The 26,943-nt window shown below is 48.5% G+C and overlaps 1 protein-coding gene and 1 non-coding gene across 4 annotated transcripts in view; one reads left to right on the top strand and one right to left on the bottom strand.

Moving 5' to 3' along the window:
* The window catches only part of FBXO36 (F-box protein 36), an 85,502-nt gene extending 63,034 nt beyond the window's left edge, over nucleotides 1-22,468 (top strand). Inside the window, exons 2-4 of one of the 3 annotated variants that reach the window (XR_012779396.1) lie at nucleotides 7,395-7,503; nucleotides 12,243-12,355; nucleotides 21,978-21,999. Coding sequence is in view for 2 of the 3 variants with exons in the window: in XM_075530187.1 (XP_075386302.1) it covers nucleotides 7,395-7,503; nucleotides 12,183-12,355; nucleotides 21,978-22,175 (480 nt within the window). In the remaining variant the exon portion in view is untranslated. Of the gene's footprint in view, nucleotides 1-7,394; nucleotides 7,504-12,182; nucleotides 12,356-21,977 lie in introns of all 3 variants that reach the window. The other 2 variants (XM_075530187.1, XM_075530188.1) reach the window with 2 other exon arrangements.
* LOC142425216 (small nucleolar RNA SNORA44) lies at nucleotides 6,440-6,565 on the bottom strand. Its single transcript, XR_012779569.1, has one exon. It is a non-coding gene; the product is annotated as a small nucleolar RNA SNORA44 (small nucleolar RNA).
* Nucleotides 22,469-26,943: the final 4,475 nt, after the last annotated feature.

Raw genomic sequence — 26,943 nt, 5'->3', positions numbered from 1 at the left:
CTCACCGCAGCTGGAGTCTTCGGGCCCATTGATGTGAAAACTGTACCAGTGCATCAAACGGAGCGTCTCCCTCACGCTCCCAGGCCCTCTGCCCCACCAACCAGGATGTCTTCCTCCTGATGACAACCAAAGCAAACCAGATGGTGGGCTGTGCCAACTCATGATTCCAACTCACAGGCACCCGATGGGGCAGGTACAGAAGTGTCCCTGTGGGATTCTGGGGCTATACCCCTTTCCGGGAGCAGAGAGCTTCATCTTTCTTCTGTGGATCCTCCTGGGGGCGTTCACAGCACCGCCCAACTGCTTAACCCACTGTGCCACTAGAGCTCTTCAGCTGCGGGTAGCAGTGGGACAATCAGGCCTGGGCCAGGGGGTGGGCTTGTGTGTATTTTACCTTCATTGGGCCCCTCATCATCCTGCTTGGATAATTTGAGCGGAAAAAAGAGTCAGGGATTTATGAGAGATGTTTGACCCCTCTTTAAAAGTCTGTTCAGTTTCCAAGTTTATTAGAAAGATGTGCATGGGCATAGGCGGGCACATACATAGGCATGGATGGCCATCAATGAGGGGCTTCGCAAAGCATGAACTCCATGATCTTTTCATGCCATTTTCCTACAGGCTCTTTGAAGCCTCCTCGTATAAGAAGTCTCAGAATCTGCGAACTGTCGCTGAAACTTTTCACAAGTTCTACTTCTGGGCCCTTGCTCTTTATGAAGTTACCAAATCGTGGCATGTGCTCCAGAGTGGACCCACTGGTATCTAATCACCTGAGGTCCATTTCCGGGACACCTCTCCTTTGCCCTGTCATGCGCTCTAAGGCAGAATTGACTGAATTGGACTGGGTTTGGGTTTTGGCAGCAGGACAGTTATGCATTGCTCACAGGCATGGAGGGATGAGGGAGACCTGGTCACATACAGTCACACTCCTGTTCCCTCCCAGCCCCAACACATCGTCTCCCAAGCACTTTCTCGGAGGCTTTTCTTCCAGGCGTTCTCATTGACAAGGCATTCACAATTGATAAGAACGAGGCACTTTAAGACAGTATGTGTAGATCATCAGGTTTTCAAAAAGGGGTGGAATACATAATGCGATATGTCTGTGAATTGAAATAAGGAGTCCCAGTGGTGTGGTGGGTTGTGTGTGGGGCTGCTAACCACAAGGTCAGCAGTTTGAAACCACGAGCTGCTCCGAGGATGAAAGATGGAGCTTTTTATTCTCAAAAAGGTTCATCTTTGCCCTGTAGGGTCGTTGTGAGTCAGAATCAACTCGATGGCAATGAATTTGGAGTTTGGGGGTATCCTGCCTGGTGCTGAGTTGCATAATGAAGGCCGTATATAAGGAAATCTTGTTCTTGGGTGTGAGCCAGTTCTGACTCGTGGTGAACCTGTGTGTAGATGGACTAGAACTCCAGGTCAGCCTCTGAGTGGGTTTTAACTGCCAGCCTTTCTGTTAGTTTAACTGCTGTACCATCAGAGCTCTGAGGAAAGGCTCAGAAGGCAGGCTGTGTTTGTGATGTTTCTGAGGCCCATGTCACCTCCTCAGTAATTTCCTTTGCCTCTCTCGGAGGAGCCAGACAGCAGGTTTCTCATCTCGGTAAGTTAACTTGAGTCTGTGCCCTGGGGATCCTCCCTCCAGAGGCCTGATGACAAGCCCTTCAAAGGCTGCCTTCTCAATCAGGGCCAGAGGGCTTATTCATTAGCATAGCGAATGAATGCCGGAAATCTTCTTTTTGCTGATGAGATAAATGGTGTGATAAATGGTGATGAGATGGTAAGGTGACCAGATTTTAACATTGGTAAAGCGGGACACCATTGATAAAACTCATATCCTGGCAAAATAGCCACATTGCAGCCGAAAACCGTATACCCTAGCTTGTCGTGCATTCTTTCCAAAAATCAGGACTTTTTTAAAACACCATGGGCCACGGGACAAATTATTAAAAATCAGACCTGTCCCGCCAAAAGCAGGATGTCTGGTCACCTTAAGCTACAGGGTGAGTACGTTCAGAGACGCAGCACTGGGGCCACGCCTGGCCCAAAGCTCCAGTGATTCCCAAGTCCCCCATGCAACCCAGGCCTTGGTGGTGTGGCCTGGCTAGAAGGGTGGCTCATTTTGTCACAATCTGGTAGGCACAGTTGCCACGGAGGGGAACTACCTGGCACATGTTCTTGTAGAGGGCCCACTGGGCTCCACTGGCGCCCGGCCTGGGTCTGTGGTCTCTCATCACCTGTCTGTTAACACCTGCCTTTCTGGTGACCAAATTCAGTCTGAGATTTGCTTTCACAGCAAAATACTTCCACGAAGATGTGTCCTAGAGGAGTTCCGGTGGGACAGCAGTTACACGCTGGGCTGCAAACCACAAGATGAGCAGTCTGAAACCACCAGCCCCTCTGCGGGAGACAAGAAAGGCTTTCGACTCCTGTTAAGGGTCACCGTGTCAGAAGTCCACTAGGGTCGCTCTGTCATGAGTGAGAATTGACGTGGTGGCAGTGAGTTTTTTCCTTCTGTTTTAGGAAGGTCCCTGGGTGGCACCAATGGTTTACATTTCAGTTACTAACCTGAAGGATGATGGAGCACCTCAGAAGAAAGGCCCTGGTGATCTGCTTCCCTAAAGATGGCACTTCTTGTTATGTGCTCAGGTCCGCTCTAACTCCTAGTGACCCGATCGATGTGCAACAGAACAAAACATCGCCCGGCCCTGCACCAGCCTCGCCACTGTGCTTGTGTTTGAGCCCGTGGCTGCATCCACTGTCAGTCCATCTTGTTGGGGTCTGTGTTAGACAAGGTTCTCCAGAGAAACAAAACCAGATGCTAATAATTTTATAGAGAGATAGATAACATAAGAAATAAACACTTAATCAAATCATAAAGCAGTACAAATGGCTCAGTGCAGCTCACTCCCGTGAGACAGTTGTGAGACACTGGCAGTCCTTCAAGTCTTGAGGGCCACCAGGTAGTCCTCTGTAGAGCAATTCAGACTATCCGGGCACAGGCAGCAAACAGCAAGGCAGGTCACACACAGCCAATGAGATGACAGGGTCCGACAGTCCCCAGCTCAAGAGATGTAAATTCCAATGGTGTGGCAAAGCAGGTCTTGAAGGAACCTCAAATTACAGTGACACAGTCCACGGGTTAGGTGTCCCTTGGGTAGTGTAACTTACAAATTGAAGCACAGAACAAGCAAGGCAGCTGTGAGCTAAGAATGAGAGGCGAGGCTCCCTGAGTCATTTATCTCTCCGCCCTTCAATTAATCCCGCATATGTTCATTGGCCATGTTGGCTCCATAAACGTTAATTATCTTAGGGTCTTCCTCTTTTTGGCTGGTCCTCTGCCTTCATCAATGTCAGCCACAGAGACCCTGTGTGGTGGTTTTTCTCAGTCCTACAGGGTCACTGTGAGTTGGGATGAACTAGATTGCAGTGGGTTTGTCAAGAATGCTAGTTGGCCCCTAAGCTGACATAAGCAGTTTGCTTTCAGTTGCTTAACCCAAAGGTTGGTGGTTCAGATCTACCCAGTGGTCCATGGCAATCCACTTTTGTCAAGATTGTTGTTGGAATCTCATCAAGGTGATAAGAGAGGGGTCAAAGAAGAGACCCAGAGTCCGTCTGGACAAGTCCCATGCAGAGGGGCTGCACGGAAAAGAAACTACATCCAGGGGGCAGTTTAATGTGCACGAAACACACAACACTCCTCTAGTTCTGTAATCTTTCCTCTCCCACTATTATGATCTCAGTCCTACCTTGGAAATCCTGCTAGACCCGTGTATATACAGCAGAACTCAGGATAGACAAACCCCCCCAGAAACAGTAATGGGAGTAGTGATTCCAGGAGGGTAGGAGAAGGGAAGGAAAGTGGGGGAAGGAGGAATGGATACCAATGATGGCAGAATGACTCCCCCTCGATAGTAGGTGAAGGGATAGAATGGGTGGTATAAGATATGTATAAATAAGAATAACAATACGTAATATGCTAAGGGTGGGGGTGACAGGGTGGGAAAGGGAGAGGGCAAAAGAGAAGCTGATATTAAAGGGCTCAAGAACAAAGATAATGCTTAGAAATTGTTGATGCCAATAATTGTACATGTCTGCTTAATATAATGGATGTATGGATTGTTATAAGAGCCCCCAATAAAATGATGTATTAAATTTTTTAAAATTTACATTAAAAAAGATTCTTGCTGGATGTTTTGACTTGTGTAGGCCCCATGTCACAGCAGAACCAATCCTTAGGGGTTTCTAGGCTGTCATCTTCAGGAAGAGCAGGTCTTTCTCTGGAAGAGACACAGGGTGGACTTGAACTTCCAACCTTTCAGTTAGCAGCCACATGCTATCAGGACTCCTATAAAATGACAGCCAAGAAAACCCCATGGAGTGGTCGTACTAGAGCCACCACACCCCAGATTTGGCTGGAGGACAATGGGTGCAGGACCTTTGGTTTGGTTTTTGTAGTAGTGCTAGAGAGGGGAGACCCCAGAACCGGAAGCCCACCACTTGCTCACTCGGCACTGTCTGGCCCCTTACACACCTTTTCCCTCTCAGTATTTACCCATGTCCAGGGCAGGTCTTGTCTCCTCACACTGGTAGGTGTCCTGCCATCACAGTGAACTGCCCGGCCCCGTTACAGGTATAAAAAGAGGAGATATATTGGAAAAACTTTAAGGATGTTCTCCCCAGACCCACTAGTTGACCTGGGCCATGAAGGCAGCAGAAACCGTAGGCATCACCCTTGGCATTTCCACTGATTCTCAGTGTACTATTAGCAGGTTCAGCACCAGAAAGTGCTCTGCCCATTGGCATTTTCAAACCTGGCAATCCCTCACCCTGGGGGCTAATGCAGGGCCAGTGAGGGAGGCTGCAAAAGCAGACACCTACTCTTTATCCTGGGTCGTGGACTAAAGGGCAAATGTTTTCATTGCCTGGGACACTGAGTAAATTTTCCCCTGAAAAGGGGGCATTAAGCTAAATAAGATTGAGAACGTAGGCATCAGAAGAATGGCAGTGTTGGATTGCCAAACTTGTAAGGTAAGCATGGCTGAATTGTGCTTACTCATGAACCAGTGGTGAACACTGTTCCATGTTTTTCACCACATCAAAAGATAGTCTGCCTGGCGTCTCCACCCACCCCCACCCCACTCGCAGCACATCCCTACAGAATCCAGGCCTCTTTTCCAATTTACAGTCTGGGACAGGGCCGTCATTAAGCATGGATGAGCGTGGGCTGACCTGTGCTTAGTCATTCATCTGTGGTGAACAGTTTCACCACGTCTCTGATGTGGTGGAAAATCTACAGCACTGAGAGGAGCTGAATGGTTGAGCAAGGAAAGCGACCTTCTTCCAGAAGATGAAGACCCCAGGGGCAAGGCAGCCCAGAGACTGGGGTTGCCCTGCATGGGACAGCCTCCGTGGACACTGCTGGGCGAGAGCCTTGCTCCTGAGTTGATGTGATGCACGTCGCTCAAGCTTCAGCTGGGCTTCATGTCGTGCAATGACATTTCTTTCTTTTTTTACCCCAGGTTTAAATTTTTTTGTTTGCATATTTTAAAAATTGTGCATTCCAATAACAAAAATCATTTGAACTAAAAAATGGCATTCCGATTAAACTGCATTTTACGTCTGCAGGACACCTTGGCCCAGCTTTGCTTTTCCAGCCCTTGGTTCCCTGACCCCCAACCCAGCTGCTGCCTTCACCAATGGGCAAGTTCTCTTCCTTCCCTGCCAGCCAGACAGGCGATGGGAGCGGCAGGCGCACCGCCTTCTCTCTGGGCTGCACCGTCATTTCAACGAGATCCAACCCCTTTGCGCGGTACAAAGTTACACGGCTAGGAGAGGGCAATCTGAAGGCAGCGCCGCCTCTGGACGACTCGCCTGCTTCTCTGGTTTCTCTTGCGCTCTGTCTTCCATTTTGACTCCTCGAATCTCTCGATCTCGGCCTTACTGGGTGACACACGGTTGCAGAGGAATTGAGAGAGCTACAAGAGGAGTAGAATCTGTGTGCGCTGTGGCTACTGCCGAATCAGAAATGTCTTTCTTTTTTTTAAAGATCATTTTATTGGGACTCTTCCAGCTCTTCTAACAGTCAATACATTAATTGTGTCAAGCACATTTGCACATACTTTGCCATCATCATTTTCAAAACATTTTCTTTCTACTTGAGCCCTTGGTATCAGCTCCTCTTTTTCTCCTCCCACCCTTGTGACCCCTTGTTAAATTATAAATTATTATTATTTTCATATCTTACACCGTCTGCTGTCTCCTTTCCCCACAGTTCTGTTGTTCATCCACTGTGGGTGATGGTGGTGGTGAAATTTCTTCTTCTTGTTAAGGGGAGGAAAATAGATAAAAAGTACAAAGCCAAAATCAATCCAGTACACCCATCTACATGGAAGCTGATGGAAAACTGGACGTAGGTAGAAGGCTTCCTTGTCCAGGTCCTGGAGAATGTGATAGGAAAGGCCAGGGGCAGCTGCAGATCCTTTGCTGACCTGAGCTGTCACCGTGTCTCCACGCTGCCCTTGCGTGGTGGAGATCAGATGGCCACACGAGCCACAGACTCGGGAACATGCTCAACTTTCTTAACATGGTTCTTCTACCACACCATTGGGAGGGACGCTGCAAACAGGGCGTGTGTCACACGAAGAGAGGGGATTGGGTGGTTTTGGTTACCAGCCCCTGGCTCTAAGGAAGAGTCATCTTTGAAGCAGAAGCAGAAGTAGAGAAATCCTGGGACTGTCTTAGACGAGCACATCCCTGAAGTGGCAGAGGCCACCAAGACCAGATGCCTCGGGGTTTGGGACACAGAGACTCAGAAGAGCAGGGCCAAGACTAGGGGGTACCTTCTCATCTGAACTGTGGGACGGAGGGACAGGTGGACTGGCTTCCTGGCCCTTGGAGTCAAAGGCCAAGGGACCACATAGCTGAGCGACTGAGGACCTGAGAGTTGCTACCGTGTGGTTGAGAGGCTAAGAACTGGAGCGAGAAAGATTTGACTGCTGACTGAGGGGACCAATGACTGCATCCTTACTGTTTGCAGCTCCTGATTGATATTAACCTATGGACTTCCCCAATAAACCTGCTTTAACCATGAGTGTTGTCTGTAAGTTCTGTCTGGTCTTTGCAATGAATTCGCGAACCCAGTGGAGATGCAGAGTGGCGTGGGAAGACCGGTTGGTGTCAGAATAAGGTAAAGAAGGATGGACCATGGATGAGTGTTTGGCCCTGGCCTCATAGCACTTGGGATGCCAGAAGAGGTCAAGTATGACCGCCTCCATGCCACTGATTGCAGGTGAAGGCAGAGCCCCTTGTATGTCTTAGGCTGAGCCTTCAACACTGCAGACCTGATGGTAGCTGTTGCCGTGAGTCCAGTTTTAATTCCCATCACTTTCTGTTCCTGACAGATCGTCTTCCGGTGGTGGAAGATCTCCCTGAGGAGTGAGTACCGAACAACCAAACCTGGAGAAGTCAGAGAAACTCACGAGGACTTCCTGGAGAACTCCCATCTCCAAGGCAAGGACGGGGACGGGTCACGGTTTCATGCTCACTGGCTCGGGCCTTTAATCCGTGATGCCAGCGAAGTCACCAACATGCCATCTTGCCAAGCAGTGACATGGAACACTATACTGGAAACAATAGAGCATTGCGTTCTTAGGAAAACAGAAAACATTAGCGTGTCCTGAGATTTCCCTCTGGGAGGTATTTTGACGTGTTTAGGATTTCCAGTCAACATGTACATTGGAATCGAACCTATGAAGGTTAAATCTTGTAAATATAATTTCATTCAAAGGGGTCTCTTTTAGTCTACAAACGAATGGAAAAAACCACTTGAAGATATAGCCAAAGAATCAAATCTTTGAATGCGATAAATCTTGGAATTAATTTAAAAGGGACATCTCCGTATTTCTTTGAATATCAAGGCTTGGTTAAGCAGTAGTGTTAAATTACCTACCACTTTTGTGGGACGGTGGTTACCCGCAAGGTCAGCAGTTTGAAACCACCAGCCGCTCTGTGGGAAAAAGACAGGGCTTTCTACTCTCATAAAGAGTTGCAGTCTTGGAAATGTACAGAGTCAGTTCTGTCCTGTTTATAGGCTAACCATGACTTGGCATTGACTCGATGACAGTGAGGAGATTTTTTGTTTTTTGTTTGGAACTTAATAATAGAAATTTCTCCCTGATTTACCCCTTTGCTTCTTATCCCCTTCTTCATATGAAAATCCATGCCAATAAAAGGAGTAGGGTGATGTAACAAGCTCCCATGTACCATAACCCCGCCTGAGTATTCAGCAACCTCCACTCCGGGTTGCCCTGCGATTATTTGGAGACAAATCTGGATAATTCCCTCACTTTGTCCTCCGTGACTTCAGTAGGTGTCTTCTTTGAGCACAATCACAGTTACTCCAGGAATCCTAAATGCTGCAGTAATAAATCCCTCATAATAAGATTTTATAGCCAGAAGTCACCTAGAACTTCTTCTTCTATTAGCATTAGTTAGTAGTTACTAATAATAGCAAGTGCTTTCACCCACATTCTCTCCTCGATTGTCACAGTAGCCTCGTGACATCAACATCGGCATCTTGGCTTCATAAGTGAAATTTGGGGAACTAGCCTTGGAAATCAAGTCTATTTCACGTCACTTTAAAAGGAGGCAGACTCCGGGTAGGATCCTTGATAACCAGCATCCTTATTTAACCTTACGACATGCAATAGCTGGTCTCAGGGGGAAAGGCTTGGTTCTGTTGTGCTTCCCCTTAAATAGCTAACAGTCTGGATTGATTACAGTGGTGGAATAGTCTGGAGAGGGTAGTGGATGAGAAAACACACTGAAGTATCCCCGTGGAAATGGTTGGGATGTACAGGGTTGATTGCACATATTTTCAACCCAGTGAAAAAATTCAGGATTCCTGACAACGCCCACCTCATCTTTCATTCCCTCCTTCACGTTGTTGCTATGGGCTGTCAGGTTGACTCTTAGGGACTCTGCACAGCAGAGTGAAACACTGCCCAGTCCTGCACCAGCCTCCCAATTGCATCTATGAGTGAGCCCACTCCTGGATAGCAAGTATTTCTTAAAGACTCATTCTTGGCCTTAAAAAGAACCATTCTGGGTGAAAGACTTCTATTTTTCACTGAATAAAACACACTCCAGGCAAGCCCTGTTCATTTAACCATGGAATAGGCCTGTTTCCACACAGATCATCGTAGACAGACATCTACAAAGCACGTCCAGTGTTGGAGTTGTGATCCATTTTCTTTTCTTATCATGGTTCTAACTGCCCCAGAACCCTTAGTCTAGTGGGTGCTATTAACTGACTGACAGACCATGCGCTTTTCTGGCCAACTTCCACCGAAGCCTGGGGGAGAGGGGTGCTTGGGCCAGAGAGAGCAGAAACTGAAGATCACTGGGAGTCTTCTCAGGGGGGGTCTTAAGGGGCAACCTCCCTGAGCACTGTAGATGCAGGAAGACCTTGGTGACATTGGGAGTTCAGTCCCAAGCCACCGCAATGCCTCTGTTGTTGTTAGGTGCAATCCAGTTGGTTCTGATTCATAATAGCCCAATGTACAACAGCAGAACTAAACACCACCGGTCCTGCACTATCCTCACCCTTGCTTCTAGGCTTGAGCCCATTGTTGCAGCCATTGTGCCAGTCCATCTCGTCCTGGGCCTTCCTCTTTCTCCTCGTCCCTCCGCTTTACCAAGCAAGATGTCCTTCTCCAGAGACTGGCCTCTCCTGATACCATGTCCACCGTAACCGAGACCAAGTCTTCCCATCCTCCCTTATTTTTAAAATCATTTTATTGGGGCTCATACTACTCTTATCATAATCCATACATACTTCAATTGTGTAAAGCACACTTGTACATTCATTGCCCTCATCATTCTCAAAACATTTGCTTTCCACTTGGGGTCTTGGAATCAGATCCTCATTTTTCTTTTCTCTCTCCTCCCTCACTGCTCCCTCACAATTCCTTGATAGTTTATCATCCTCCCTTTTAAGGAGAATTCTGGCTGTGCTGTTTCCAGACAGATGTTTGTTCTCCTGGCATTCCATGGTACCTTCAGTAGTCTTTGCCAGCACCACCATCCAGTTGCCCCGGTTCTTCTTCGGCCTTCCCTAGTCAATGGCCAGCATGCATATGAGGTGACTGAAAGCACAGTGGCGTGGGCCAGGCGCACCTGAGCCCTCAGAAAGTGACTCCCTTGCTTTTCAACACTCTAGTACAGCCACCAGGCCATCCGTGAATTCATTTGTTTTAGGTAGCAGCTGAGTGCTTAGCCGCTGAGTCACCAGGGCCTCTCCATTGTTTGATACTCCAAACTCCCACAAATATGCAAATTATCCCCTGTCTCAGCGTCCAGTCACCTGCACTGTGATAACACAAACATTAAGGGCATCTGCCTGACAGGGCTGGGGGGGGCGGGGAGGGGGGCAGGAACTGAATGAAGTACTTTGCACCGTGTCTGACACAAAAGAAGTTCTACTCCCTAAATTCAAGCCGGTCCAGTTTTTAAAACTTAAAAAGTAGAAATCCCCTCCCTCTTCACTGGCTCCCTTCCCAGAGATAACAGCCATGAGTGGTTCCAGTTGCATTTGAATTCTTTCAGGCTCTGTTCAAGACGGTCCACACAGACCTACTGGGTTTTGTTTGGGTGCTGTTTGCGTCTGTTGACAAAAATGGCATCAGATGTCCCCTTTAGCCCTCTCACTTGGTTTCGCACGCCGTAGACTGTGGACTGGTTGCTGTGAGGACGCAGAGGAGCCCTGGCAGTGCGGTGGGGAAAGCGCTCATTCGCTAGACTAAGGTCAGCGGTCCAAACCCACCGGTGCTCTGAGGGCAAAGGTTGGTGGTCTGCTTTTTTAAGACTGTACAGCCTTGGGGACCTCACAACCCCAGCCCACCTCAGTGCCTCCAAGTCAATTTTGACTCAGAGTGACCCTATAGCACAGGACAGGGCTGTCCTTGTGGGGTCCCAAGGCTGGAACTGGGCGGAATTTGAAAGCCTCGTTTTCTCCTGAGTGCAGGCTGGTTTTGAACTGCTGGCCTTGTTGTTAGCAGCACAGCAGGTCTCCGGGCTCCTTTGCAAGCGCCCTAGGGCAGTTCTCTTGTGTCCTACGGGGCTGAGCAATCAGAATGGACTTGATGGCAATGGGTTTTGTTTTAGGGGCTGAAGGTTAGGATATATAAAGAAGGACCCCATTGTTTTTAAAGATTATATGCGAATCCACCAGCCACTTTATGGGAGAAAGACAGGTTTTCTATTCCTGTCAATAGTTACAGTCCCGGAAACTCACTGGAGCATTTCAACCTTGTCCTAGAGGGTTGCTATAAATCAGCATTGACTAGATGGCAGTGAGCTTGGTTTGGCTTTTTAACTGATGGGTAATTTTTCTTTTTCTTTTGTTGTTGTTGTGAATTAGGTGAAGGTTTACAGAGCAGATCATCAGCTTTACCTCCAACAATTCATACCTGTTTTGTTTAGGCTCATCTATTGCCATCTGTCAGCACCCTAGTGCTTCCCCGTTCCTTCCGCTGGTTCCCGTTTCCACCCCCTTCTCTCCTAACCCTCTGGACTTTGTCCTCGGGTCATTCTGCCCTTTGGATCAGCTGGCTGACTATTCTAACAAGGGGATGAGTTCAGTCCCAGGGCTGAAGGGTGACTAAGGGTTTCCGTGTATCTTTCCACTTTGAAATGATGGGTATTTTCACATCATTGCTTGCTGTTCTTACGAAACACTGGGTATGTTTTGGGACGTACTTATCTTTGCACCCTGCGTGAGAATGCCACTAGTTTAGATGTGGCAGTGCCAGGTATAAAGATGGGCATGTCACATACATTGATAGCTGCTCTGAATTTTATCGACAGGGGGAATGCTTGCAAACCTTGTGCATTTGGGAGCAAATCTGAAAAAGGCCACCGAGTATTTCTGTTAACCACCTAGAGCCGCCTTGCCACGGCAGGCCGGGTGGATGCCATTTATAACACATGTGACCTTTATGATTGTGCCATTATTGTAACTGGGCCATTGGTCACTGAGGCAACTTGGGAAGAGGAAGCCAAATTGAGCATCACTCTTGGGGTGGGTGCTGGGGATGGGAGGAATGCCTTCCCCGTTTGTGCCCTGAAATTGCTATCCGAGCTTCCAGGTGACTCTGCGTGATAACATTGTTGGTTTCTTTGAATTGCAGTTCAAGTTGCCTTAATTTTCGGTGAAAGAATAATAGAGTATGTCCTCAATTTGTGCCAAGGTAAAGTCGACTTCCTTGAACGGCTCTCGGACAACTTGCTCCTGAGCATCATGTCCTACCTGGATCTGGAAGACATCTGCAGGCTATCGCAGACCTCTCGAAAATTCGCCAAGGTAACAGGCCCATCGCTTGCCCCTCGGAAGCATTTCCCATCAGCCTTTTCTTTTTTTTTTTTTTCTTTTCTAAACATTTACTTTCTAGTTGAACCCTTGGTCTCAGCTCTTCTTTTTTCCACTCCCCCATCAGCATTTTCAAAGTTGTTTTAGTGTTTGCATTGGTTTCAGCAGTCATTTGGGCAGTCTTGGGCATCTGCAGCGCCCTGGTCAAGAATCCCCAGAGGGGAAAGACATTATCCCTACCCTCAAGGAACCTACAGTGGGAAAGGAGACTTTGTACATTGCATACAAAAGAGACACTCACGAATTACATCTAATTTCTACCGAAAGCAAACTTAAACACACTGCCATCAAGTCGATTGTGACTCATAGCGACTCTATTCCCAATCTGTTTTTATTCCCAATCTGTTTCCTCCGTGTTCCATTTCCCTGTTTCGTTTCTTTATTTAGAATTTTTTTAAAAATCTAACTCCCCCATTAATCCACCACTTAGCTGTCAGTGTGTCATACTGTGGTGGCTTGTGTGATACTATGATGCTGGAAGCGATGTCACTCGTATTTCAAATACCAGCAGGGTCACTCAAGGTGAACAGGCTTCCGTGGCACTCCCTGCTAAGAACAGACTGTTGAGAAGGACAGGACCGTTCGCTCCGGAGGGATCAGCCACTGAGAAGCTTAGGAGAGCAGTGGAGCCCTGTCAGAGAGAGTGCCAGAAAAACGGGAGACACTCAAAACACGACCGGGGAAGAGCTGCCTCCTCAAACAGAGCCAGTTTTAATGATGTGGAAGGAGTAAAACCTTTCTGACCTCCGTTGGCTGGTGGGGCATGACTCAAAATGAGAAGAAACAACTGCAAACATCTGCTAACAATTGGAACATGGAAAGTACAAAGTGTGAATTTAGGAAAATTGATAGTCGTCAGAACTGAAACAGCCCTACCTCCTAAAGATGGATAATCCTAGGCATTAGTGAGCTGAAACAGACTGGAGCTGGCCATTTGAATCCTAACACCATAGGACTTAGGAGGGTGGGAATGACACATACTCGAGGAATTCGTGATCAAAAAGGAAATTTCATGATTTATAGACATACACTGCTGTCTGTGACAGGATAATTTCTACGTACCTACGAGAAAATTCAGTTAATACAACTATTACTTAAATTGACATACCAACCATTAAAACTAGTGATGAAGAAACTGAAGAATTTTACCAACGTCTTCAGTCTGAAACTGATCAATGCACTAAGATGCATTGATAATTACTGGGGATTGGAATGCAAAAGTTGGAAACAAAGAGGCTGGAACAGTCATTGGAAAATAGGGTCTTGGTGATAGAAATGAAGTTGGAGATTGCATGATAGAATTTTTCAAGACGAATGACTTCTTGGTTGCAAATACCATTTTTTAACAACACAAAAGTCAACCAGATGTGTGGACTTTTCCAGATTGAATACACAGAAACAAAATTGCCTATATCTGTGGGAAGAGACAATGGAGAAGCTTAATATCAGTTGCTCAGACTAAACCAGGGGCTAACTGTTGAACCAACCATCAATTGCTCATATGTAAATTCAGGCTGAAGTTGAAGAAAATTAAAACAAGTCCACAAGAGCCAAGATATGACTTTTAGTGTCTATTCCACCTGAATTTTGAGAACATTTCAGGAACATATTTGATGTGTTGAACATTAATGACAGAGACCTGATGAGGTGTGATAGAACATCAAGAACACTATACATGAAGAAAGCAAAAGGTCATTAAAAAGCCCATAAAGAAAGAAGAGCTCCTGCAAGTCTACGTAAATAAGATATAAACAACCCAGAGGAGAAAATAATGGGATAACAGTTCTGGGGGACATGGGAGAAGGTAAGGTGGGGGAAAAGAAGTGGGTGTTAACAAACCCAGGGACAAGGGAACAACAAGTGACCGAAAATCGATGGCAAGGAGAGTGTAGGAGGTCTGGTAGGGCTTGATTAAGGGCAATACAACCAAGAGGAATTACTGAAACCCAAATGAAGGCTGAACATGATAGTGGGACAAGAGGAGAGTTAAAGGAAATAGAGGAAAGAACTAGGAGGCATTTATAGAGATCTAAATACAGGTATGTACATATGTAAATATATTTATATATGACGATGGGGAAACAGATCTATGTACATATATTTATAGGTTTAGTATTAAGGAAACAGATGGACATTGGGCCTCTACTCAAGTACTCCCTCAACACAAGAACACTTTGTTCTAGTAATCCAACATTCTGAAATGCTCACCTTCCCAACACAATCACTGAAGACAAATGGGTGCATAAGCAAATGTGGTGAAGAAAGCTGATGGTGCCCGCTTATCAAAAGATATAGCATCTTAAAGGCTTGAAGATAAACAAGTGACCATCTAGCTGAGAAGCAACAAACCCCATATGGAAGAAGCCCACCAGCCTGTGTGATCATGAGCTGTCGATGGGATCAGGTATCAGGCATCAAAGACCCAGAACAAAAAAATCATTATGTCAATGTGAATGGGGGAGGAAGGGAGTGAGGAGTGGAGGCCTAAAACCAGTCTGTAGGCAATTGGACATCCCCTTACAGAAGGGTTTCGGGGAGAAGACAGGCTAGTCAGGGTGTAGTATAGCACTGATGAAGGAGGGGGGGGGGGATTGAGGAGCTGATACCAAGGGCTCAAGTAGAAGGAAAATGTTTTGAGAATGATGAGGGCAACAAAGGTACCCATGTGCTTGACACAGTGGATGGATGGATGGATTATGGTGAGTTGTGCAAGCCCCCAATAAAATGATTTAGAAAAAAAAGGTCAAAGTGGATGTTAAGCAGAGACTCTCAAACTTGCTCTTCATTATGGAGAAGCTAAACCAAAGGAAAGCAATGATGAAGAAAAGAGCCGAACAGAAAATGTCAAAGGGTCAACTTGAGAAGACAAAGGAAGGCATTGTAACGAGATGTACAGAGGCCTGGAGATAGAAAACCAAAGAGGAAGCACCCCTCGGCGTAGCTTAAGCTGAGAGAACTGAAGACAGGGTTCCAGACTTGAGTGAGTTGTAATATGGAAAGAGTCTGTGAGCAAAACATTGAATGATGCAGAGAACTTCAAAAGAACATGGAAAGAACAGAGTCACCGTACCAAAATTAACCAGTCGACATTCCACCATTTCAAGAGGTAGCACATGAACAAGGGCCAGGGGTCCTGAAGGAAGAAGTCCAAGTTGCACTGAAAGCATTAACCAACAACAAGCTTCAGGCAATGACAGGATATGCATTAAAGTGTTTCAACAAGCTGATGAATTGAAAGCACTCTCTTGTCTATGCCAAGAAACTTAGAAGATAGCTACCTGCTCAACTGATTGGAAGAGATCCACATTTGGACCCATTCCAAAGAAAATTGACACAAGATAATGCTCAAATTATAGAACAATACCATTGATATCACATGCAAGCACAATTTTGCTAAAGATAATTCAAAAACAGTTGTAGCACTACATTGACAGGGAGCTATAAGAAATTCAAGGTAGTTTCAGAAGAGGACATGGAACAAGGGATAACATTGCTGAAACGAGAGCAACAATATCAGGAAAATGTTTACTTGTGTTTTATTGACTATGCACGACTATTCGACTCTGTGGATCTTAGGAATCATGAGTAGCTTTGAGAAGACTGGGAATTGCAGAGACTTCACTGTGCACATGCGGAGCCTGGGCATGGATCAAGAGGCTGTGTGAACAGAACAAGGAAATACTGCATGGGTTAAAATCAGGAAATGTGTGCATCCGGGTTGTGTCCTCTCATCATTATTGTTCAATCTGTGGGCAAATCATCAGAGAAGCTGGATTAGACGAAGAAGAATGCAGCATCAGGATGGGAGGACAGCTTATCAACCACCTGCAATACACAGACGACACAACCTTGCTTGCTGAAAGTGAGGAGGACTTGAAACACTTGCTGATGAAGAGCAGGGATTGTAGCCCTCAAGATGGATTACAACTCAGTGTAAGGAAGGCCATGATCCTCACAGCTGGATCAATAAATAACATCATGAGAAATGGAGGGGGAAAAGTGAAGTTGCCGAAGATTTCATTTTGACTGAATTGGTGGATCCAATAGGTCAGTGCTCATGGAGGCAGCATCAAGATCCAAAGGTCTCGTCCCAGTGGGTGCCCGTGCTGCACAGACACTTGAAAGTTGGACACGGACTACTGGAGACACAGCACTGATGCGTTTCATGGCAGTGCTGGGGAAGAATGTTGAAAGTACCACAGACTGCCAAAAGAACACACAGGTCTGTCTTGGAAGAAGTACCGCCAGAGTGCTCCTCAGAAGTGATGAGAGCAAGACGTCACCTCACATACTTCAGACATGTTATCAGGAAAGACCAGTCCCTGGGATAGGACATCATGTTGGTAAAGTCAAGGGCCAGACAAAAGCGGTAGACCAGTGGTTCTCAACCTGTGGGTCGTGACCCCTTTGGGGGTGTGTCAAACAACCCTTTCACCGGGTCACCTGATTCATAACAGGAGCAAAATGACAGTGATGAAGTAGCAATGAAAATAATTTTATGGTTGGGGGGTCACCAATAACACGAAGAACTGTATGAAAGGGTCCCAACATTAGGAAGGTGGAGAACCACTGAGGTAGACCCTCCCGGAAATGGATTGACACAGTGATTTCCACGGTGTGCTCAAACATAACAACCACTTTGCAGGCCTGGGCAGTGTGTGGCTACATTGTACACGGGTGCTTTGCATCAGAACCTGCGTGACGGCACCCAACCACAGCGACCCTTTATGAATGACAAAAAGCTTCCATCTCAAACTCCTTGGGAGACATTTATCATGAATACATTTGTGTCCAGGTCCAACCCTGTCATCGACTCTTAGGGATGGAGGTGTTCCTCCCTGTCCAAGGCCAGGGCCACCTGGCTCCTGGACTTCCTCCTGGTGACACCAGGCTATCAGCCATCTCCTTTTCCATCTGTTGTTGTTGTTTTAAAATAATTTTACATTTACAGAGGACTTGCAAAGATAGTATCAAGAGATTACAAAACCTCTTGCCCCAACTTCTCCTAATACTTATGTAACCAGGACACTTGACTAAAACCAAGCATCTATGTTGGCACAATCCTGTGCATGTTTCACCAGCTTTTTCTAATGCCCTTTTGCTGGTGCAGGACACAATCCAGGATCTTGGTGTGGTGGTGGGAGTTGAGCTGACTCCATGTGACAGAGAACTGGCCCCCCCAAACTGCTAGGCTGTCAGGTGTATGGAAGCAGATATCCTGAGGTCTCTTCTCCTATGTCGCACCTGGTGACTTTGAACCACCAACGTTCCAGTCAGCAGCTGAGAACCCCACCAGCATTCCATCAATCCAGTCCAATAGGATATTATATTTAGTTCTGATTTCTAGTTCTCTCTATTGGTTTATTCTTCCCAGTAAACCCCCTTCCCCCCAATCACTTTTATCCTTCAAATAAAAAGTACTTGACTCTGCTTTTATCCAACCTCTCTCCTCCTTCCGGGCGGGGAGAAGAAAGACCATTATTTATACCAGCAAACTCACTGTCGTCCAGTCCATAATGAGCCTGTAGGGCAGAGTAGAACTGCCTGTGTGGGTTTCCAAAACTGTAACTCTTGACCGGAGTAGAAAGCCTTGTCTCTCCTATGAAGTGGCTGGTGGTTTTGAACCGCCAACCCTGTGATTCGCAGCCCAGCCCATAACCACCAGGCCACCAGGGCTCCTTTTATCCCAGTGGTTTAGTCAAACTCCTCCCCAGTCGGGGCAGCGGGGAAGGGAAGGAGGGTGTGCAGAGTTTTTCAGAGAGCACAGTGGATTTTGCTTAGGTGACTGGTATCCTTGGAGGTGCCCAGCCACTGCCCAGAGGTGATCCCTGCTCCCGACACTGCAGGCAGGGCCTCCGAGACGGGACACGAGCAGCCTGCCACCTCGTTTCCTCAGAGTGGCCTGCGGTGCGCAGCCCAGCATGTATTCCCTGCGCTACAGGGCGCCTTTGCAGTCTGGGGCAAGTGAAGAGAGATGCCTCCTCCGCCCTGTGGTGTATTTGAAGCAGCACGAGGCCAGAGCGCTAGGTTGTCGTCCAGGCTCAGCCTTGGGCAGCACCCCACCCCTCCTTGAACCTTAGCTCCCTCTTTTGTGAAAGACAGGTTTTAACTAGGCAAACCAAACCAAACTCGCTGCCATTGAGTCCGTGCCTACTTATAGTGACCCTGTGGGACAGGGTAGAACTGCCACTGTGGGGTTTTTAAGATGAGACTGTAACTCTTTCCAAGAGTGGTTTAGAACTGCCGACTTTACTCCTTAGCCGCCCATGGGCTACACAAACACTGAAATCCATGCACGTGCTACCACCAGAGGGCGCCAAATGCACGCTTAAAAGGGCTTTGGTCAAAGGCGCTGGCTGGTACCTTCATGAATACTACCCAGAGTCCTTTGGTGGTCTCAGGTGGATAGTATTTTGTACATCAACTGAAGAGTAGTTTTCTGTAAATCCTTTCAGTATAAAATGTTCATACTGCAGAAATGCAGTTAGTAAGAAGCAAGCTCCCTGCCGTTGAATTGATCCCGATTTACAGCCCCCCCCCCCTCCAGGGCAGGCAGAGTGAGGAGGAGTCTTGCTGTTGTTAGGTGTCATCACGTGGGCTTCGACTGCTAGCGACTGATGTACAACCGAAGGAAACACTGCCCACTGTGGCGCTGCCCCCCAGGTGTTCTTATGTCCGAACCCTTTGTTGCAGCCACGGTGCCAGTCCCTCCTGTGGCAGGCCTTCCTCTTTGTTGCCGTCCTTCTCCAGGGACTGGTCTCTCCTGACCACGTGTCCCAAGTGCGTGAGATGAAGTCTTGCTCTCCTGTGTCTAAGAAAGATTCCGCCTGGACTTCTTTCAAGACAGATTGGTTTGTCCTTTGAGCAGCCCAGGGTACTGGCAGTGTTCTTCACCAGCACCCCAATTCTAATACAGAGGTTATGTCCAACAACCACACGCATATGAGGCCAGCGAAAGTACCATGGTTGGGCCAGGCACACCTTAATCCTCAAAGTAACATCCTGGCTTTTCAAGCTTCTAAAGAGGTCTCGCACAGTAGATTTACTGAATGCAGTGTGTCGTTTGAGCTCTTGACTGCTGCTTCCGTGAGCATTGATTGTGGATCCAAGTGAGGTAGTTAGTTTATTGTGCCAACCTGGCCGATAAACACATGTGGGGTTAATTGAAGGGTTTAGGGATAAATGGCTTGGTGAACCTCACCTCTCTAGTTCTTGGGTCTCTTGCTTTCTGATGGTCGGACCAGGGTACAGCTGCCTCAGCCAGTCCCCTGCTTTAGCTGGCAAGGCTCACTTCCTGCAAGACATCCCTGAGGAGAAGCCACATGAACCTACCCTGAGGTGGCCCTGGGTGCTGGAGTAGCCGTGTGGAGACCCCTGCCAACACGCTGAGTTGCTTACACATTCACTGACTGGGCTTTCCTCCTGCCATCAGCATCTGTTTTGTGAGATGGAGGAGGACTTTGTGGATTGGTGTTGGACATATGGGTTAACGTTGGGCTTGTGGGCTTGGGCAGCACTGGGTTGGGATGTTTTCTTGATGCACACTTACCCTTTATATAAAACACTCTTATACATGAGTTTCTGTGGATTTGTTTCTCTAACGTACCCAGACTAACACCCAAGCAAGACAAAATCCTTGATGATGTCAGTGAGGGTAGGATGAGCTAATGATCTGCCCGGCATCAAGACGGTTGGGAGCTGCGAGGACCATGTGCAGCTGTGTGGTTGCTTCCCAGCCCCCTATATCAGGTGACTAGCATTGCTCTGCTGTGCTACAGCTGCCGAAAGGACCACAGGTGACCACCCTGGAGTGTCTCCTCAGTTCTCTGGCCAGCCCTCCTTGTCCCTCATTCTAGTTCTTCACAGTCACACGGCCTGTCAGAGTAAAGCTCACAGGCTATTTTCTGTTCTGCAGCGGGTGTGAAGGGATAGCAAGAAGGCTTGCCTGTTTGTCTGTTTCCCTGCCCAGAAAGAAGTTAGGGGACACCACAGCAGGGCAGGGCAGCGCCAAGGGTGGGCCAGGAGTGGTATTAGTAGGGATGCTAGAAAAGAGTTGAAAGAAAAACCCAAACTTTCCATAAAATTGATGTCGTAATAGACTAGGTTCGAAGCTGTGTCTTGGGACCAAACCCCTCCACTCCCATGCCAAACTCCCTCGCTGTGATGCAGTAACACCGGCCCTCTCACCTATAGTTCCTATTCCCTGTAGGTCAATGGGAGGCTCGTCTCTGCCATATTGGAGCTGCCCTATTCGACCCACAGGGCCACCACAGCACCATGGCAAGGACAAGAACCCGGGCATGCTACCCTGCATGTTTCTTATACTCACAGCTCTTTGGCCAGAATGGATGATGAAGCCCCCACCTGACTGCAGACTCCAAGCCCAGAGGAAAACCACTCCCTGCCATCGAGTTCATTCTGACTCACAGGACAGAGTGGGGCTGCTCCTTCAGCTTTCCAGACCTTAAATCTCGATGGGAGTAGAGAGCTTCTTGCCTTAAGAGTGGCTGGTGGTTTTGAACTGCTGATCTTGTGGTTAGCCCAGCGTGCAACCCACTGCCCCACCAGGACTCCTCCCGTGACTCCTAGGAACAAGGAGTTGTGGGAGAAGAAGGTGGCATGTTAGCCAGCCACCACACGGTTTCTGTCACAGACTAGGCAGTGCTTGTAGCTCAATTCCCAGGTCTGAAGGTGGCCTTGCAGTAATAGATTCTACCGGGTCACACCAGCAGCCTGCTCCCATTACAGTTCTCCTTCCAAGATGGGCCTTTCGTTCCTTCATGGCGACTCCTTCCCACGTTTCTGGAGACCCTATGCTTGGAACCATGTACCTGACATGATACACAAAACAAACGACCCTAGCGGAAGGCAATGTTTTATAAGTCTAAAACTATATCACGTTTATCAAATACCCCCTCTCCCGCCCCTTCCACAGGGGCTGTTTTCTTCATCTACTCTTTTCTTTTTGGAAATGTTCTAGTGTGCATTCACCTACTGCCATCGAGTCCGTACTCCTTCACAGTGACTGTCAGCGCAGAAAACCCACTCTGCCTCCTGCAGGGCTGCTGGTGGTTTTGAACTGCCCACCAATGCAGAGAGCAGCCCAACTTGTCCCCATGACACCGCCAGGGCTCCATTGTGAGCCTGGCATGCACACAATGAACAAGCTTCCAGCATAGGAAGTCTGAGTCCACCAGCAGGTGGCAGTCGACTCCAAAAAATTTAGGCATTGAAAATCCCAAGGAGGACTCCTGCTCTAATTCCCAGGGGGTCGCTTTAAATCAGAATCCATTCCATACAGTGACTTGTCCCTGCCCCCTCCCCTTTTCCAAAAGTCTCTGGCTCCCCTCCTCTTTTCTCATTGGTTGCTATGGCATCTTATTGGCCTCAGAGTTAGAAGCAGTCCTGAAAGAAGTTGTCCCCCCAACCCATCCCTCCCATCAAGACCCCGCCTTCCTCTCCCAGTCTCTCAGTCTGTGTGTTTTAAGGGAATGGCTTTCGCTCACTCCACCCCTCCGTCAGCCGTGTAACCCATCCCCACTCTCTCCACCCACAGCTGTGTGTGTGTGACCAGCTGTGGGAGCAGATTGTCCATTCTACGTGTGACACCATCACCCCCGACATGCGGGCCCTGGCCGAGGACATTGGCTGGAAGGCGATGTTCTTCACCAACAAGCTGCAGCTCCAGCGTCAGCTCCGCAAGAGGAAGCAGAAATCCGAGAGCCATAAGCCAGCCCCAGCCGACCAGCCATAGAGGCCGGCCTGGCCGGCGGGGAGTGGAGGCCCGGCGGCTTCTCCTCAGAGCCCACCTCTCTGCTGCTCCCTTTTCTAAGACCCAGGGGCCTCGGCTGACCCAAGGAGTCACGCACACAACGGCAGCAAACCTAGCCACCCTGCCGTGCCGGTGCCACCCTCCCTGCCATCAGTGAGCCCAAGGCCTGCAGTCTTGGGAGCCTCCAGGTCACTGCTGTCACCTTCCTCCCAAGACACCTACAGGAAAAGAGCCTTCTGCTGGGTAGAACAATAAATGCTTGTTAGCATGTTAAATGTTAGCTCTGTTTGAGTCTGGGCCTTGGGCTGGTGACCTTGGGCTGGTGATGGATGCCATTCCTAGCCCCTCGTGAGGGGGTCTCGAGTGTCCCTACGGGGGACTGGGAGCCGCAGGGCCCTCATTCTGAGTGTGGTGGCCTTCCCAGCTTTGTCCTGCTACATCTGCCGTCATGGCCCCTCCATGGGGATTTGGGGTCCCTGGTTGGCAGGCTCTCTCAGGCTGTGTAGACAGCCTCTGAGCTGGCCCAGGATCACAGCTGGAGGGGAAGACCAGGACCTCCCTGCAGACCTGGCCCAACAGAAAAACCCCAGAGGAGAACTAGCTCAGTCACCCTTGCTCCAAGGGCCATGGCTGTCTAGGGCACCTAGGACACCTTTTCACGTGGGTTTGTAAGAGACAAAGGGAGCTTCAGGGACTAGAGGAAATTCCCAGATGGTCTAGGCAGAGAAATCAAGCCGGTGCAAACGGCAGGAAGCCATTGCACCCCACTGAGAAGGGTTCCTTCATTTTCATTTGTTCCCTCTTTGCCTGCTGTCTGAGGCTGAAGTCCTTCCGACCGTGATTTCACAGCAGCCTACCTTCTGTTCACGAGATGCTGTCCAGGTGACCGAGTCCCGGCTTCCTGCCACGTAATCTTTGTCGCCAGATTGTTTTCCTCCCGCTTCCCTAACTAGGAAAACAAATCCTATACCGGCGAAGGGAAAGCCCTTCCCAGTGGGGCCCAGTGGTGGTCTCAGCATGGCCTTCTCATCTAAGCCCACTGGGAGAGCTCCGAAGCCAGGGGTCACGGACTAACACCCACTCCCAGTCCCCCAAACCTGTGATGACAACCCATCAGAATTCTCCCTCATCTACACACCCTTAAAACGTGGCCAGACATTGCCAGGGACACCTGACAGCAGAAGCATCTTCTTCCCACAAGAGGGGGTGCCGGTCACAGTCCTGCCAGGATGTAGTCCCAGCACCTGGCAAAGACTGGGGGCCGGTGAGCCGCCCGACTGCACACTCCTGCTCAGATGGCGGTCTCACAGGGCATGCTTCGCCTAGGGGCTCCCAGCGGCTGTTTCTAACTTCCTTCCAAGCTCCGTGTTAAGGGCCAGAACATGAGTTAACAGCAGGTGTACGCCAACACCACAAGAATCGGGGGGTGGGGGGGCAACAGAAGTGGGTGAACATCTTCCAAATCTTCTGCGACATCTCTGCCAAAGGTGGCTGTCTTAGTCTCCCTGCTTGCGTTATCTCAGCTATCCGAGGCTCTGACGCTGAGAGCACTCAGAATAACCTAGAGACACGTTCTGGCCATAGACGAGAGACAGGCCTACAGACATGCATGTTGCAAGTAATGGCGATGGAGGGTTGACCTCTGTGACCTCCTCTGGCTTCTGTAATGCGGAGAGGCAGGGGTCCCACAAGCCTTCAGGGTCCAGCCTCCCTTACCGTCCTGTCACCAACCGTTCCTCCCACAACCCTCTTTGCTGTGCCGTGTTCAATTGTTGCAATGGCCACAACTCATACGCAACACTCAATTAAGGGGGTTCATTAGGGACATTAATAAGTTACCACAAGTCAGGCTCAGCAAACAGCCAGGTCACTGTCATTGGTCTCCTCAGCCTGCAGTCACTTCTCTGGCTCTCAGCCTCTCAGCCACGTGGTTGCTTGGCCTTTGCCTCCATGGGCCAGGAAACCCGCCCGCCTGTCCCTCAGCCCCGTAGTTCCACGGTCAGAAGGTGCCCCACTCCTCCCAGTCTCCACGCACAGTCTGTGATGTGTCTGGTCTCGGTGGCTGCCGCCATTGCAGACAGACCTGGAACGTGCTCTTCCCGGGTCCTCCAGGTTTCTCTCTCTGCTGCTTCAAAGGGGGCTCATTTTGAAAGCCGGGGACGTGGGTGGGGGGGCACCAAAAATGACCAATCCCCTCGAGGCTTACACACTCCCTATGTTCATAATCCCATCCCGTCATTTGGGGGAGCTACTGAGACTAGGGTGAAAGAGCCATATTCAGGCTCACAGCACATGTCTATACATGTGTCTTGAACACTCACTCGCTGACTTGGGGGTCTCTGCTAACTCAGGGAGCCCCTGGGGGTTTTCAACAGGGTTTCTAACTCTATGGGAGTAGGGAGCCCCATCTTTCTCCTGCAGAGCTGCTGGTGGTTTTGAACTTCTGAATAAGCACATGGCAGCCCAACACATAACCACGATACCACCAGGGCTCCAGATGTGTCTATATCTATATAGCGATATATATTTATTTGAGAGCATGCACATGTTTATAATATATACATTGTAGTGTAAAACAGACACTAGCATTAAATAATGCATGAATTATTCATATAGTGACTATTGTTAAGTATAGGTTGATGTATTGTAAATCCTTGTCATAAATAACTTGAATGTCTTATTACTTGTTCATTATTTTTGCCAAAATAGAAGACAAATCAGTGACCTTTGAACCTTTTGTGGTCCCCCATCCTTAGCGTTGGGGCATTTTTCAGGAAGCCTTGCGTGGTGCGGCACTTTCGGTGTTTGATCCTATGGGGTGATCCCTCTAAGGCTCACTGGATGCTCACAGCACGGGGGTGGGGGGGCACCCCCGCACACCCTCTCTATTTGTAGCTCTCGTGGGAGCGGATCCATCTGCTTTGGGTATGATGTAGCATTTCAGAGTCAAGTGCCTCTTTCTGGGTTTTCAACCAAAGTTGCTTCTATTGTGTTCTCACTCTCTGTGGCCACTGTCGAGTGAATAGTGGCCTTTTCAGGAAGAACCCGGGGGTGGGGGGGCATAGTGTTTACGCAGCAGGCTAATGCTAACCTGAAGGTCAGCAGTTTGACACTACCAGCTGCTCCGAGGGAGAAAGAGGCTTTCTACTCTTATAAACAAGTGTTGCAGTCTCGGAAACCCCCTGGGTCGGTCTACCCGTGGCTTCACTGTGTATCAGAAACGGCTCCATGGCAGAGAGCTTGGTTTGGCGACAAGAGAACCCAAATGTTTCAACTTTGAATCGTTGACCTGACCTCGAAAAGGATGTTGTGGTTAGATGTTAAAAACATCCTGTGAACAGCTGCCGCCACACTTGCAAACCACACACCTACATCCAAAACACCGTTAACCCCAAGGGCCAGATCACATTGCAAAACTCATATCTCTCGCTCTATCTCTCTCTCCCTCTCCCTCTCCCTCTCTCTTCCCCCCCCCCCCCCATGGGAGCAGAAAGCCTGGCTTTCTACCTCCGTATTCTCCTGTGAATTGTCGCCCAGCCTCTGGGACAGCATTGGCTGCCCCACCCGACCCAGACTCACACCATAGAGCAACTCCCCGTCATCAGCTACCGCTTTTCATTTAAAAACAACAACAAAACACAGCTCTTCGCTCAGAAGAGTGATGTCTCATTGGGAAATCTGTTCTGTGTACTCAGAGGTCTAGACTCAGACGTAGATCTGTTATGGTCAGCACCTGTCCACACATTGCCAACAGCCTTCTAAATGATCATGGTGAAAGTTTCCACGTATCGTCTGCTAGCCTAAACCTAACACACGCCCATCAGGTTCGCTCTGATACAGCCACCCAGTAGGCGGAGTGGCACTGTGCCCACAGGGTTTCAGAGGAAGCAGACGGCCACATCTTTCTCTCACAGAGAGGCTGGTGCTAAGAAATACACACGTATCACCCAATTTAATTCTTACAGTGACTCTTAAAGGTGGTGGGTGTCGAATCGCTTCCAACCCGTAGTACCCACCTCCCCCTTGGGGGCAGTTTTGCCCACTTTGGGAAACATTGAAAAACCCAAAGACACAGGAAAAGTTGGAACTGACACATTAGTTCCCCAGATCATGGAAGAAAAATAAATCTACTAAAGACCAAAACACAACGCTAAATGGGAACCAAAATGATAGGACAAAAGTGTCTTTTCCTGGCCCTTATCATTATTAATAAGTTATCGTTTTAGTGGCCCTTGTGTTCGAGCATCCTTCTGAGAGTGATCGTTGCGATGTTAAAGGAAAAGACATGGTGTGTTTTGGATGGAGATGGGATAGGTTCAGTCACAGCCAAAAGATGGATCTGTACAACTTTCTGGAGCCACTGAGGTAACACACAAGGCAGGCAAGTTGTTGCACAATAGTGCCTGGGGACAGGGACTCCTGACTGCTGACTGCTCAGCGGAGAGACAAAACACACACACACACACACACACGTGCCCCTCTAATGAGACCGTCACTTGGTGGGGTGACTTCTCTCGAAGAACGACGCTGTGTGTGTTGTACTTATGAAGAGATTGCTATCAAGAAATGGCTTCCACAAGGTGCAGCACAGCACCGACAACACAACATTCCTCGGGTTCTTCAGTACTTCTTCCCGCCTTTCCCCGCTATCATGACCCCAGTCCTACCTTATCAATGTGGCTAGACCGGAGAATATACACTAGTACAGGTAAGACTCTCAACACACGGAATCCAGGGCAGATAAACCCCT

Source organism: Tenrec ecaudatus, chromosome 13, assembly GCF_050624435.1.
Source record: "Tenrec ecaudatus isolate mTenEca1 chromosome 13, mTenEca1.hap1, whole genome shotgun sequence".
Taxonomy (NCBI): Eukaryota; Metazoa; Chordata; class Mammalia; order Afrosoricida; family Tenrecidae; genus Tenrec; species Tenrec ecaudatus.
This window is presented reverse-complemented; position numbering and strand designations above follow the sequence as displayed.